At 49.8% G+C, this 14,018-nt stretch overlaps 6 protein-coding genes across 6 annotated transcripts; 4 read left to right on the top strand and 2 right to left on the bottom strand.

Annotated features, from left to right (window-relative positions):
* Positions 1–545: 545 nt before the first annotated feature.
* hsp60 (chaperone ATPase HSP60) lies at positions 546–2,476 on the bottom strand (the record flags this gene model as incomplete). The annotated part of the gene is made up of 3 exons (XM_057230458.1): positions 546–2,062; positions 2,121–2,262; positions 2,369–2,476. The coding sequence occupies 3 exons, from the start codon at positions 2,474–2,476 to the stop codon at positions 546–548; spliced, it is 1,767 nt and encodes a 588-aa protein (XP_057085548.1).
* Positions 2,477–3,547: 1,071 nt separating this feature from the next.
* N7447_006195 (uncharacterized protein) lies at positions 3,548–5,007 on the bottom strand (the record flags this gene model as incomplete). The annotated part of the gene is made up of 2 exons (XM_057230457.1): positions 3,548–4,632; positions 4,815–5,007. 2 exons carry the CDS (start codon positions 5,005–5,007, stop codon positions 3,548–3,550), a joined length of 1,278 nt encoding a protein of 425 aa, XP_057085547.1.
* Positions 5,008–7,152: 2,145 nt separating this feature from the next.
* Positions 7,153–7,485, top strand: N7447_006194 (ATP synthase subunit epsilon family protein; the record flags this gene model as incomplete). Its single annotated transcript, XM_057230456.1, has 3 exons — positions 7,153–7,184; positions 7,233–7,347; positions 7,411–7,485. The coding sequence occupies 3 exons, from the start codon at positions 7,153–7,155 to the stop codon at positions 7,483–7,485; spliced, it is 222 nt and encodes a 73-aa protein (XP_057085546.1).
* Positions 7,486–7,584: 99 nt separating this feature from the next.
* N7447_006193 (uncharacterized protein) lies at positions 7,585–7,891 on the top strand (the record flags this gene model as incomplete). The annotated part of the gene is made up of 2 exons (XM_057230455.1): positions 7,585–7,647; positions 7,691–7,891. 2 exons carry the CDS (start codon positions 7,585–7,587, stop codon positions 7,889–7,891), a joined length of 264 nt encoding a protein of 87 aa, XP_057085545.1.
* An 11-nt stretch (positions 7,892–7,902) lies between these two features.
* On the top strand, positions 7,903–10,557 carry N7447_006192 (N-alpha-acetyltransferase 35, NatC auxiliary subunit; the record flags this gene model as incomplete). Its single annotated transcript, XM_057230454.1, has 8 exons — positions 7,903–7,999; positions 8,056–8,123; positions 8,196–8,336; positions 8,391–8,612; positions 8,667–9,122; positions 9,173–9,430; positions 9,479–9,577; positions 9,634–10,557. 8 exons carry the CDS (start codon positions 7,903–7,905, stop codon positions 10,555–10,557), a joined length of 2,265 nt encoding a protein of 754 aa, XP_057085544.1.
* Positions 10,558–11,371: 814 nt separating this feature from the next.
* Positions 11,372–13,736, top strand: N7447_006191 (uncharacterized protein; the record flags this gene model as incomplete). The annotated part of the gene is made up of 5 exons (XM_057230453.1): positions 11,372–12,114; positions 12,167–12,426; positions 12,476–12,610; positions 12,661–12,751; positions 12,806–13,736. The coding sequence occupies 5 exons, from the start codon at positions 11,372–11,374 to the stop codon at positions 13,734–13,736; spliced, it is 2,160 nt and encodes a 719-aa protein (XP_057085543.1).
* Positions 13,737–14,018: the final 282 nt, after the last annotated feature.

Genomic DNA, 14,018 nt, shown 5'->3' with positions numbered 1-14,018 from the left:
TATTCAGTCTAGACTCTTAGGGTGGCATGCATTGTAAATTGCACAAATAGCCGAGCCGAGTAGCCAATCACTTGGATTGCTAGATTAGGTGAAAATGTGGGATGCAAGGGTTGTACTCCCAGTATCTGGGGAAATCTTAAGAGCTTCAAAGATCTATATGCTATACATATATGAACTCTAGAAGGAGGGGACATTGTCGATCCCGCCGATCTAACTGTTTGGCTCGGGGAGAGATCCGGAACTTTGACCCGGCCAATCTAAAAGACAAAGTTTAAGCTGTATCAGATGGGACTTCATTGGAATACATGATATAGTACAGTGGGGCCTTTTTTTGGTCAAGTCCCAGGGAGAGAGGGGAGAGAGAGAGAGTCAGAGATCAGAACAAGTCCAAAAGAATACACGTATGGGAAGAAAATAAAAGGAAAACAAATAAACACCAAATAGAGACACAAAGAAAAGACATTACACAAATATCCGAGTATCAGAACAGGCTACGATGCAAAGAAGAGCGCTGGAGGTAATTCTTCAGGGGAGGGTTAGGGGCTTTAGAACATGCCGCCGCCCATGCCGCCCATACCGCCCATACCGCCCATGCCACCAGCGGGAGGGGCGGGGCCCTTCTCCTCAGGAGCATCGACAATAGCGACCTCGGTAGTACCGAGGAGGGAGGCAACACCGCTGGCGTCAACCAGAGCGGTGCGGACAACCTTCAAGGGGTCGACGATACCAGCGGCAATCATGTCAACGTATTGGCCGGTGGCACTGTCGAATCCGCGGTTGAAGTCCTTGGCGTACTCGTCGGTCAGCTTGCCGACGATGACGGAACCCTCGAGACCGGCGTTCTCAACAATGGTGCGGGCAGGGCGGCAGATGGCGCTCTTGACGATGCTGACACCGAGCTGCTGATCGAAGTTGGAGGGCTTGACACCTGCAAGGCCGTTGGCGGAGGCCTTGAGCAGAGCGGTACCACCACCGGGGAGGATACCCTCCTCAACGGCAGCGCGGGTGGCGTTAAGGGCATCCACAACACGGTCCTTCTTCTCACCGACCTCAACCTCGGAGGCACCACCGACCTTGATGACGGCAACACCACCGGAGAGCTTGGCGAGACGCTCCTGCAGCTTCTCCTTCTCGTACTCGGAGGTAGTGGGGTCGGCCATGACACCGCGGATCTGCTCGCAGCGCTGGGAGATGTTGTCCTTGCTACCCTCACCGTTGAGAATAATGGTGTCCTCCTTGGTGATAGTGATGGCACCGGTGGAGCCGAGCATCTCAGGGGTGAGCTTCTCGAGCTTGATATCGAGCTCATCGGTGAAGACGGTACCGTTGGTGAGAACAGCGAGATCACCGAGGATGCTCTTGCGGTTGTCACCGAAGCCGGGGGCCTTGACGGCGGCAACCTGGAGCTGACCACGGAGCTTGTTCAGGATGCAGACGGCGAGAGCCTCGCCCTCAATGTCCTCGGCAATGATGACCAGAGGGCGGCGGAGGGTGGTGGAGGCCTCGAGTGCGGGGAGAATGTCCTGGACAGCGGAGATCTTCTTCTCGGAGAGGAGGATCAGGGGCTTCTCGAACTCAACCTTCTGGGACTTGGGGTCGGTGATGAAGTAAGGAGAGGTGTAGCCACGGTCGAAGCGCATACCCTCGGTGACCTCAAGCTCGTCCTCCAGGGTCTTGCCCTCCTTCACGGTGATGACACCCTCCTTGCCAACACGCTCCATGGCGGTGGAGATGAGCTTGCCGACGTGGGTGTCACCGTTGGCGGAGATGGTGGCGACCTGGGCGATCTCCTCGCCGGTGGTGATAGGGCGGGCGTTGGCCTGAAGGTATTCAACAGCGGCCTCGACGGCAGCCTGGATACCGCGGCGCAGATCCATGGGGTTGCAACCGGCGGCAACGTTCTTGACGGTCTCGGAGAAGATGGCGCGGGAGAGGACGGTAGCGGTAGTGGTACCGTCACCAGCAACCTCGTTGGTCTTGGAGGCAACATCCTGGATGAGGCGGGCACCGAGGTTCTCGAACTTGTCCTGAAGCTGGATGGCCTTCGCAACACTTACACCGTCTGGGGAATGATTAGTCTTCTGCAGATTGCTATGGATCTGTCCTGATGGAAATCTTACCCTTGGTGATCTTGGGGGAGCCGTAGGGGGAGTCAATGAGGACATTGCGACCCTTGGGGCCGAGTGTGGAAGTAACAGCCTTAGCAAGAGTGTCAACACCCTTAAGGAGGCTGGCACGGGCCTCAACGCCAAACTTGATCTCCTACTTGTTGTTAGCAAGGGGAACGACCAAAGGCCTCGGAATCCACGGAACACGGGGCCAATGCCGAAGCAAGACGAGGCTGCAGGCAATTTCCAATTCAACGCACCTTGTGAGCAAAACGCTGCTGTTGGAGGTTCAAAGTCGAGCGACCGACAGGGGCACGCTTGGAAGCGGCCGACAGGACGGAGGTCCGGGTAGAGAGAGCGCGCTGCATGGCTAGGAATGACGAGATTAAAATAATTAAAAGAAGGGAGAAATACAACAACCCAGGAGAAATCACGGGTTTCGGGGGGAAAGAAAGAGATGGAGAAAGCTGGGGGAGAGATGAAGCCAAAGTCTCGAAAATTTTCCAGGCGCTTCCTTCATCCCCAGAGCTTGGCGGCAGAAACAGCTAGAACCGTCACGTGAGCCGGAACAGCGGACCTAAATCGGCTGTCGAATATTGGACTATAGTATTATATTTATAGGATATCATTACATTGAGAATGTGTCGTAGTATGTAGTTTGAACTCTTTGGTCCATATTTAAAAGTTTTGAAAGACATATCCTACTGTTATACAATATTGTAGACTCAAGCCGTGCTTATACCTCGGGAGGCTATATGTTCTCCGTATTCCGGCTTTCGGCAACTTGGAATTCCCCGTATATTGGTAAATTAACAACGTCCCTTGTATTCATTATATCTAGTTTTTTTTTGGTTCCTATGTTCATGCTTTTCACTATATCAGTATCTTTAGCGTGAAACACAAGATTATCTCTCTCTATATACACCCAAGCCCACATACTACTCCCATTGGAATATTCACACTACCAGCTCCCTTTCAAAGCTCTTACAATCAAAGGTCAACTCACAGATATTGCTATCTTTCTCATATCACCTTGTTTTGATATCCCTATTGCATTACCCTAAATCAGTGAGATCCATGTAAAAAATCTACGAGGCACTTTAAAAGATGCAATATGCTCTTATTGGGGGTAACTAACTACCAGGCCCCCCGTAGGGAGCCAACGAGCAACGCATGAAATCGCTGGGGTGCAACTCCGGACAAGGCGTGACTCCATGGCACGCAAGAACAATTATCCGGAGTTGCAGCCGTTGATTGGGATCAAGTCTCACCCCTCTCCTCCGATCAACCAGCGGGAAAAGCAAACGCAAAGAAAAGCAGAAGCAAAGCAAAAACAAACGCAAGGAGACCGCAAAGAAAGGTCAAAAAAAGCAAAAACGAAAAATAGGGGCATTGACGAAGCATCAATGAGCCAGGAACCATGACGAACGACCAAGAAATTAAAATTCCTTGACGTCTTCACCATCGTAGCCCAAATAACGAGGAGGCTCTACGTCAGGGAGGCTCACAAACAGTTCATTGTCTGTAATGAACTGGTTCTCAAAACTGCTGGTTTCCAGGTAGCCATACTGACCAGGAAATTGCAATTCGGCATTTATATCAAACTGCGAATAAACTGAGTTCAGTTCATCGCTGGAGGTTGCACCAAGCAAAGCGTCGGGAGTCTGGTTGACAATGTCGAATGGACTGGGGCCATTGGATTGGAAAGGGATGGAAACGGAGTTGTTTGAGAATGGAGCAGGCGGCAGAGGCGAAAAGGGCGCAATAGAATCCGAATGCATGTAAGGGAAATAGGATGGATGACGGGGTGGCATGTTGGCGATAGCACGCGGCTGCCTGGTTGGGGTAACAGGGTCTCGGAAGGTTGCAGAGTCCCCAAGGGTGCGGTCAAGACTTGCCAATCGCTCACTGCCCACCTTGAGTATCACCATCTTTGATTTCTTAGCCGCTTGAGTAGTTGCCAGGCTGCTTTCAGTTGAGTCCGTCTCAGAACCTTCCGATTCTTCGTCATCCTCACGGTCAACTTCATGCTCGTCACCACCAGCGAAGTCACGCAACCATTCCGCTCCAACACACACCAGCTTCTGGGAGCCATTGCTGTCGGTATCCTCACGCTTTGTGCGCAGCTTGGGAGCAACGAAGACCTTGTCCTTCTTCTTGTTCTTTGCAGGCTGCTTCTTCTTCAGGGTGTACACGCTGTCTTCGGATTCATCGTCGGATGGATCACGGCGCCGCTTCTTGGTGCTACGAGTGTTTGGCGCAGAGTCCTCCTTTGGGGAAGTCAACGCATCACTCTTGTTGCTTGTGTCGCTCTTGTGATGGCCATTTGCTGCACGCTTCAGTGGAGGCGGGTTTGGTTTATCCTGCTCATCCCGTTTGGTACGCAGCTTGGACAAATGCTGAACGATGGCACCCTCTGTGAACTTTTCTCCCATCGCTTCCGCGACATCCTTCCATGGAATCTTGACGCCGCCTTTATTGCAGGCATACTGGATGGCCAGCAGAAGCCGAATGTCGGTATCCACTGTTCGAGTCAAATGTCAGCATAATTCAATGGAATATTCCTTATATGAACGCAAGTCAGTGTGACAGCAATCTTTCCATCAACGGATGCTCCCGGATTTGACATCCTCCCCGATGAACTCCGAAACACAAATATAAAGTAGGATTGAGAATCATGGGGGAAAGAAAAAAAGAAAAACGTACCATCCCAGCGAACCAGTGTCCGTTGGCGCCGGCTGTTGACCTGACGTTTGCCCTGGGTCTCTTCCTCCTTGCGAGCCTCTTCAGCTTTCAGCGCCTTGCTCTGTTCAGCAACTTGCTTCCGGAGACTTTCGAGCTCAGCGAGGTCCGCCTCATTGTCGCGCTTGCGGCCGTCAGCCTTCTTCTTCGTCGGCATGTTGGAGGAACAATTCCTTTGTATCCTTCTGCGCGGCATCATGATTATTAGCATTTGTGCTCATAACAAACAAAAAAATATGGAATATAGGGACAGGGCATCAGGAGGTAACAGGCCATGATCAATGTGTTGCTACATTAGTTCCAAACTCAGAAGCACAGGAGGTATGGCATTCGAGAATGTTTTCTATGCAGAGGGGAGATGTATGGCAACAAAGGACCGTGATGTACCAAGCCCAAAACACGCAATGTTCTCAATGCGGAATTCCTTCAAAGTACGCATTTGGGGCTGGAGTATGTTGCGGTGTATCGCACAAGCAAGCTATGTTGGGACAAATATGCAAAGAGTGGCAATGCCATGGCAGTAAGGCCTTAGGGCAAGGCTCAAAGATGCCGCCCATACTCGCAGCAATTGGTGTCCGATACCATAGTGATGCTGTGTGCGATATCGGCATCCTCCAGTGTCATGAAAGGCATGAGGCCAATGACGGTCGGATGCAAGTCCATCACATTGCAAGATTGTTAACATGTTCGACTGGAGCCCCACAGGTGTCCAGAGGTCATGCGAATGATATGAGCTTGCAAAATTTTGGACGTTGATGTGCAAGAGCCAATCCTCGACAAGGTCAATGGGTGACACAGCAACCCAGATGACCTGAAGCTTGGATGGAAATGCGGAGTACCAACCATCACAGTGCGCCACAAGAATCATATGCTGATCACATGGTGGGGAGTGGGAATATGCCAGGGGGAGGCTATGGGCCAGAACCAGCGCAAAGCTGCATTACTCACTTGGTGGATATGATGAAAAAGGACTGTCGATGCAGATGCTTTGGTATCGAAGCACAGAAAGATGGAGAATGCTGTGGACGTTGGGAGATGGATGAAGGTTAATGGGATTGAAAGATAAGTGAGAGAAGGCGAGACCAAAAGAGGTGGTGGGGATGGCAAATGCCCTTGAGCAACAAACCACCCTGGAACTCCAGTTGTGCTTAGGGTGCTTGTTTGGTTCTTGGTTTCAAGATCGACTACGCGTATTTTATGCACGTGGCTTACTCAAATTGACGCGTTTTATACCCTTCGCCACAAGCAGGCATATTGAATCTTTGTCTATGTCTGCCTGTTGGAGCCTACGTTTCTATTTACATGTGCTGATAAATCATCTGGTTTAGTACTTCAAGGCAGCTGAAGACGCATTGGGACTAATAATGGATTTGAGACGGCGAGGATGTGCATTTTGGTGCTCTTGGGACGAACGATCTATATAACTTTGCGGCAATGCTTTCACACCCCACCACCCTGGAAAAGCGAAAGGAAAGGCATGGAAGGCATTTATGCATGACCTAATGGCATATATCGATTACAATTTCATCAATTCGACGTGTTGTGGCTGAAGATCAGAGTGTGTCGTGTTGCTGTGGGTTCTTTGTACGAGGGTATTCCTCAATCTATGTGACGAACGATCTATATTACTTCACGGTCAGGCCTATTCGCCCCATCACCATCGAAGAAAAAAAGGAAAGGCATGGAAGGCATTTATGCATGACCCAATGGCATATATCGATTACAATTTTATCAATTCGACGGGTTGTAGCTGAAGAACAAAGTATATTGTGTTGTCGTGGGTTCTTTGTACGAGGGTATTCCTCAAATCTACGTGACGAACGATCTATATAATTTCACGGTCAGGCCTATCCATCCCACCCCATCGAAGAAACAAAGGAAAGACATAGAATGTATTTATTAATAGTCCAATCGCACATCACAGTCATAATTTTATCAATTAACCGTTGTTAAGACTGGATAATATAGTGTGTCGCGTGGGATAGCGTTCATCTCACAAGGGATGTTGTCAAAATAAACGACAGTCACGTGATAGAAACCGCTGAAGACGCTTATCAATCTATACCGGATTAACCTTGGAACCTTTCATTCTCGGCCAAGCTATATTCCGGATCACGTGCACTATTGGCACCAAATATTCAACCCGACCAAATCCTCACCGCTGCATAGTCACCGCCTTCCCAAAGCAGACGCATATTCACGTGACCTTGTCATCCCGATCCTCCGAAGTCGAACGCTTCCAAACTCACCCGAACCGTTTTCACCCCTTCAATCGAACCATACCTCCCACATTCTCTTCAAAATGACTGCTGCCTGGAAAGCCGCCGGTTTGACGTACGCATTCACGAATCGTCTTCAAATGCAATGCTAACGCCGACCCAGCTACAACCGCTACCTGGCCATCGCCGCCCGCACGGTGCGCCGTTCCTTGAAGGAAGGTCCTCGCCTCACATCTGAGCGCCGCGGCCAGATGGACCTCCGTTTTGCCAAGTGGGAGGTTAGTGAACTCCCGAGCTCTGTGCTGCACACTTTTGACTGATGACAATGTTACGACGAACAGAACGGCAGGCAGGGTGAGGTCAAGTCCCTTGCCCAGGCCAACAACGAGGCCCTCGCCAAGGCTGCCGAGAAATAAGCCTTATTCACCCATAACCTGAGAGAATCGAGCTTGGAGATATGCAGGGCCCGAGTGTGACGGACTTGAGCGAATTTTTGGTCCGGGGGAGGCATTGAAATGTACATGTGTAGCAATACCGGCCTGTCTGGTTGGGCAGAGCTTAGAAATCGCACTCGTCTTGTTTTCAAACGACGTATAAACTGTTAATTAAAACTGCCGTAAGAATTCATATGGATACTGCCCGAGCGTGGCCGGTCAGAGGTTGCACGTCACCTCTAGGGTCCAGTTGTCGACTGGCCGACTCGCTTTTTCCTCCGCTCACGTCCCCGCCTCTTCCCCTCGATTTGTCAATTCCTCCAAACACGTCCAACAGCACAATACTTGTTTGAAGTCCTCTAATAAAAACTACACTGCGGGAACTTAGGATCCTTCGCGATGCTGCCGAATAATGAAGTTCGCGTTCCCCGTCCGCGGTTCGTTGCGCAACCCGCACCCCGCGACATAACCGATGAATTTACAAAAGCTGCCGCGAGTAAGCATGTTGCCCCCGGCTACTTTGATCAAGTCTCTAATTATTTGTACTTGTAGATCTCAATACAGGGCAACTCGTGAAAGATGAAACGTTCACATTGTTCGAAGCCGTGGGCGCATTGGAGGTGCGTTAGCTTTCTCACCGGATGTGAAACATGCAACGAGAATTGCAGCTGACGACGATTAAAACCGCACAGATTATGGACTCGAAGATGGATAGCGGCTACATAGCCCCCGGGGAAAATCTTGCGCAGGCGCTGGAAGACGACTACGACGTGCGGCGGCCGTTGACACCAGAGGAAGTCATTGGCTTGATGGACCAGTTGTTGTGCCACGAGGTGGGAGATTATATCGCCCATATGGGGACAGGCAGATTGCTGATTTAATAGCAGGTGGCGTGGCATAAGGGACATCCTCTATCGCAGACGCTATTTACGTCAATCTACCTCGATAAATTGTTGTGGCCTGTGCCGAGGACCATGGAGGACGCTCGATTTGACCGTGTACCAAGTGATGCTCCTTTGGTCAACCTCGTCTTGAGAGCTTATTGTCTTGGGTTGGTCAAAGCTTGTGATCTTGTGCACATCCGAGTGGCCACTGAATATTATTATGAGGTAAGTCGACTAAGTCGCAAAATATGACCGTTGCTAATACCATCCGCCAACTAGGAAGAGGATTTTGTCAGTCAACTATACAACCGCAATCTTCTGTCTGCCTGGAGTATATCCCACTTTCACCGTCTGCTGGACCAGGCGGTTGCTTGGGTTGCTGAGCAGACCGATATTGACCAGAAACTCAAAGATGCCATCCATTGCAGACTAGTGTTTCGGCATGAGTTTTTGTCTGCACTAGATCAGGACCTTGAGGTTCTTGAAACCAGATCTACAAAAAACTTTTCCTCGTGTATAGCTCAACTCCAACCTTTGTCAGAGACAGTGGCGCTGGGAAGGCCAGTGCCAGATGCCTTCAGCTTGAAGATTCAACGGAAGCTGGCTAGCACAGTGCCACCTCGTCCGATGGTTAATATTAACTCCGATGATGCGCTGGCACATCTGAAAAGACTGTGCCAAGATGCGATAGATATGCAGCAAATGCTTGATTACACTGGTCCCAGCAATTTCAAGGTATGCAATCCTGAACTCGGGTCTAATGTTGCTTCTAACTCATATTGCAGACTGCTGTGTGGACTTTCCTTTCTCGAAAACCACAACCATCTATTTATATCCGTTGTCTTCTCCAAGCATTGATTGTCAGCAACATGACGATCCTCGGCGCCATACCAGTCAAGGACTTCCTATACGATGAACTAGCGGAACTCGTCTTGCCTGCCAATATTTTGCTCGAGGCTAACACCGATGAAGTGGAAGTTCCGTCCGATCCTCGGTTCCAGATTGCTCAAAAGATGGATGGTTTCATGAAGCGATTCGCCCAGGTTAGTGTACATATAGATCTGACATGTCCCATTCGCTAACTTTCACAGCCGTTTGTTGATACTGTGCGGTGCGCCTGTCTCAATAGGTGTCGCATTCGCCGAACACTCTGCCACACCCTCATCGATTGGGACAATCTGCAGATGGAGGTCAGTCTTGCCCCGAGTCTCTTTGCCATTTGAGTGTCGATGCTGATCCAATGCAGGCAGAAGAAATTGATCTTGAACTCCGCATTTTGAGTGCGGAACCACCTCTACAATTCCAAGGCGGCGAACCGACTTGGTCTTTCCCACTTAGCAGCTGGGCTTATCACCAAAAGCTTGTCCAATTCAGACTCATTCTCCAGATGGGCTTTGAGTTGTCGATCTACTCACCGGAAGAGTTACCGGGCATGTATTGGTATTTGTCTCATATTTGTTCTACACATCTCAGTCACATTGATCGCATTCGTACGTTTACTGTGGCTGCACGAAAACGCGACTTGATGGCCAGTGGCGACCGTTCTGGAAGTTCCGCCCAAAAAGCATCGGCGTTCCACCGATCATTCCACGCTTTGGAGAGGCTAACCACGCACATCATTGCGGTGGATGCCTTTGCGATTGCTCTACATGCGTTGTATGTTGTACTGGCCCGGCACAACGTGCTCCCATCTGCGTCGTCTCCCCAGGCATATTCCACGGACCGGCTTCGCTACGAAATTCGGATGAAGCCGTTTATCCCAATCACATTGCCGGAATTGGTCCCATACGAGGAATACCAGCGCGAGGCAGCTCTCGAGGGTGATTCCGATGCTACCATTCTGGAGCGTGCCTCCAAAGCCATTACAGAAGCGCGCAAGGCGTGGGAGGCGACCCTTGCCAACGGGGCATTCATTGATGACCTTTCTGCGCCAAACACACCGCGACCCTCGGCCATTGAAGAGGATTGGAAGCGCAACATGAAGAACACTATGCGTGCCTGCATTGGAACCAGTCTTGCTGTTGAGGCGGTCAAGAAGGCACTCTCTGCGGCAGCTTCTGAAGACAAACCACTCAATCTAGAGGTGGTTGTTCCTCAGGTTGGATCTAAGTCTCGTTGGCATGACTGGTGGGTGGTACCGCAGGTGTCTGAGAAGAAGTCCAAGACGTGAAAGATATGTCAACCTATGGAATGCGTCTGTCTGATTTCTCCAGTAACTACTGCTGTATAAGTGATACCTTTTATTCGTTCTAGAAATGATCATGGCTTTATATAAACCCAGCGGACCTGTACATATATATATATATATATATAGTGTGGGTTGAGCCAATTAGAGCTGTAGGCTTACACATGCATAGTAAATACGTCAAAAGTGATTTCAGATATGCATAGATACTTATACATTTATCTTTAAGTCAGTTATCTTTAAGTCAGTAACACGAAGTATAAAAAAGTTTAAAAAAATACCCAATTCCCAACTCGGGGCCTGTCATGTCCAACGGGAATACCCGCTGGTTATGAAATCAACCTCTGCCACCTGGGCATCTTCACAATTTACAACTCTTTTCCCGCACACTTCTTTTAGTTCGAATCCTAATAACCCCGGCACTATATTGAAAGGTTTAAGCCTTTTCAGGGCCACATCTTATCTCGATTACTTTCGTTTCTGCTGCTGGCTATTTGCAGAACAATCCGGGGCAGCTCACGGACCTCCTTTGGCCTATGATAGACACAGTCGAACGCCATCGCAGCAATCGCCCCAAGCCTAGTCTCTGTACCAATTAGTGATTGGCGTTATTCCGACTGGTCAGCACCAGTGAGAGCTGTCCATTTTCAGTCTTCACCTTAATCTACGTCTTCCTATGCCGCTCCCTCTTATTGCCCGGTCGCCGCAGGCAGCCTCTTCCATCATTTCATTGCCGTCAATCGCGGGGATCCGGTTGTGAGGAAAAAAATTAAGAACGAAAAAAAAGAAAATTCACATTATGCCAACTTACCCTATCCGCCGCCGGCCGCGCGAGTGCAAGACCTGTCTACCTTGCCGAGCAAGCAAAGTCCGCTGCGATCGCAACGTCCCCTGCGGCAATTGCACCAAACGAAACTTCACCTGCTCCTACGGTCGTCCATCGTCTGCAAAACCTTCCCCTCCTACCGTCGTCACAGTCTCCTCCACGCGATCACAGCAACCTACCTTCGTTTCCCCCACGATTCCCCCATATGCCAACTCGGCTCCCACACTCGATGGCTCATATGCAACCGATCATCCCTCGACCGCCAGCGCGGATCCGGATTTACCGGAGATAATTGATATCTCCCAGACTGAGTGGGATGAAATCAACTCCAAGATGGTCGCAATGGAACAAATCATCGGCAGTCTGCACTCACTCTTCCAGAAACACTCGACTCATAAGCCGCCAGAACCAGACCTAGAACCTGAACTGATCGAACGAAAAAATTCCACCCGGTCGGAAGGTGTCTACGGGTCGAATGCCTTGAAGACGGGCACAGTCCATCTCGGGTCGCGGTCGGCTTTGGTTGATATCTTGGACAAATCGAAGAGGTCGGAGAATACAGCGCAGGCGCTGCCCCAGGATGATCTTCTTGCTGAACTTGCTTTGGGGAATGAGTCGGTTGCATATCCCTTTGTGGATTTGTGGTCCTCCGACCCGTTCACATTCAATATTGCCGGTGTTTGTGCGATTCTTCCGGAAGACGAACGGTGTTTGGAGTAAGTCGAATATATCCGGTGGTCTGTGATGCATGCTAATTCTAATTGTCAGGTTCCTGGCGTTCTACCAGGATATAGGATCAGTTTTATACCCAGTACTGTCGGACACAACACAATTAGCACGACAAACCAAACGACTTCTCGATAATCGACGACGAGCGGGGGGTGTTTATAAAGCCGATGCCAATGGATTAGTGAAACCATTCGGGATGCCTTTAGCTTTTCTCAGTCTGCTTTTTGCAGTTCTTGCATCGGGATGTCAGCTGTCTGGTATCCCAGAAAGCGACCGTGAGTTGACCTCATGGGTATATGGTGCGTCACATTCTAGAAAGCTCGGGAGCGTTGTGCTGACTTTCTCCAGTTTCCTGTGCATACCAATGTCTTCGGATGTTGAATTATGTGTCGCAGCCCACTGTAGAAGTAATTCAGATTCTTCTCATCATTAGCAATGTTCTTTCATACAATATGAACGCAGGTGCATCATACACTTTGCTTGGTACGTGTCGAGTGTTTCGATTGAAAGTTGGTCAAGCTAACCGATATCAGGTATGACGGAGCGAATGTGTCTTGTTCTTGGGCTCCATGTTGATTCGATCGGGTTTTCAGCTGCAGACCAGGAAGTGCGAAGGCGTGTCTGGTATGTATACCTTTTTTTTCGTCTTTTGGCCGATCTCAAACTTACATTTCTCAGGTGGACAATGGCCTTCCAGAACAGCCATTTCTCACTTGCTTATGACCGACCATCGATCACCATGGTCAGCCAACCTGAAATTCCATTCGATCCCAAATCATTGCCGGGCTATCACTCCTATTTTGAGACTCTCTGTCGCATTGTATCCTTGGCGTTGGAGGTCCTGCGGTCGCGTATGTATCCTGGATCATCCCAGTTACGTATTCAAGAGATCCGTGAGTATAAACAACAGATCCACCGGATGCTCGCCGAAGCGACTCCACATCTGCGGCATCGAGACAACTGTCGATCACTAGCGGAGCATATTGAGCGAACCGAATTGCGCCTCCACTCCTCCTACCTTCTCTCTGTCCTCTGTCGCGTCTCGCTCGATCCACATGCGCATTTGGATGCACCGCGTCGCGCCATGATTCGCGAAGACTGCATCGGCAGTCTGTTCAACACAATTGACGCATTTGTCGAATTGCACGAAATCAATTCCCACTGCTCACGGTCCTGGATCAGTCTGCAGCGAAGTATTGCCTCGGCATTTTTGCTCGTTGCAAATGACGACAGCCCCCAGACGTGGCAGCTGATCGATAGGCTGGAGATGGTTCTGGGGGACCATGTCTATGCAGACAGTGACATGGACCACAACAACCGTACCGACTCTGCCAAGCATCTTTCTTCGTCACTCCGTGCTCTGCGGGAGATCCGCGAGGCATTTAGCACTCGCACGGATAGTTCAACCGGGCAACCATCGAGCACAACATATTCGCCCCTTGTGTTGCCTTCCCCTCCGTCTCTTGCCCCCAGCCCGGACGTGACATCATCGGCTAGCACCAGTGCAGGTCTGCAGCCGATGGAAGGTGTGAGCATGCGAAACATTCTTGGTCGTGTTTCTGATGTGATGTTATTCCCTAGCATGAGCGGGAATAACCCAATAGTGTAACTGCCCATGTACTATTTTTTTTTTATTGTTTATTGTTTTCTTTCCCTGGTCTGGCATTTGGGGAACATGGAATAACGGGAATATACAATACCTGGCATCTCCTATGAGGTCAGCATCTGGTGCGCTATATACATACCCCCTTCCCCTACCCCACAGGGAGGAATGATATCGCATATATCCGTGCAAAACATAAGGTCAAAACTGAATTTTTAAACTCGGTCTTGTAAAGTGTAGAAGAAAGTAGAAAAGTGAAAGTTGGCACATTTCTTACAACATAGATGT

The sequence above is a fragment of the Penicillium robsamsonii genome (genome assembly GCF_028829455.1).
Source record: "Penicillium robsamsonii strain IBT 29466 chromosome Unknown utg000003l_segment0_segment0, whole genome shotgun sequence".
Classification (NCBI taxonomy): Eukaryota; Fungi; Ascomycota; class Eurotiomycetes; order Eurotiales; family Aspergillaceae; genus Penicillium; species Penicillium robsamsonii.
The sequence above is the reverse complement of the archived record's forward strand: the minus strand, read 5'-3'. Positions and strand labels throughout refer to the sequence as shown.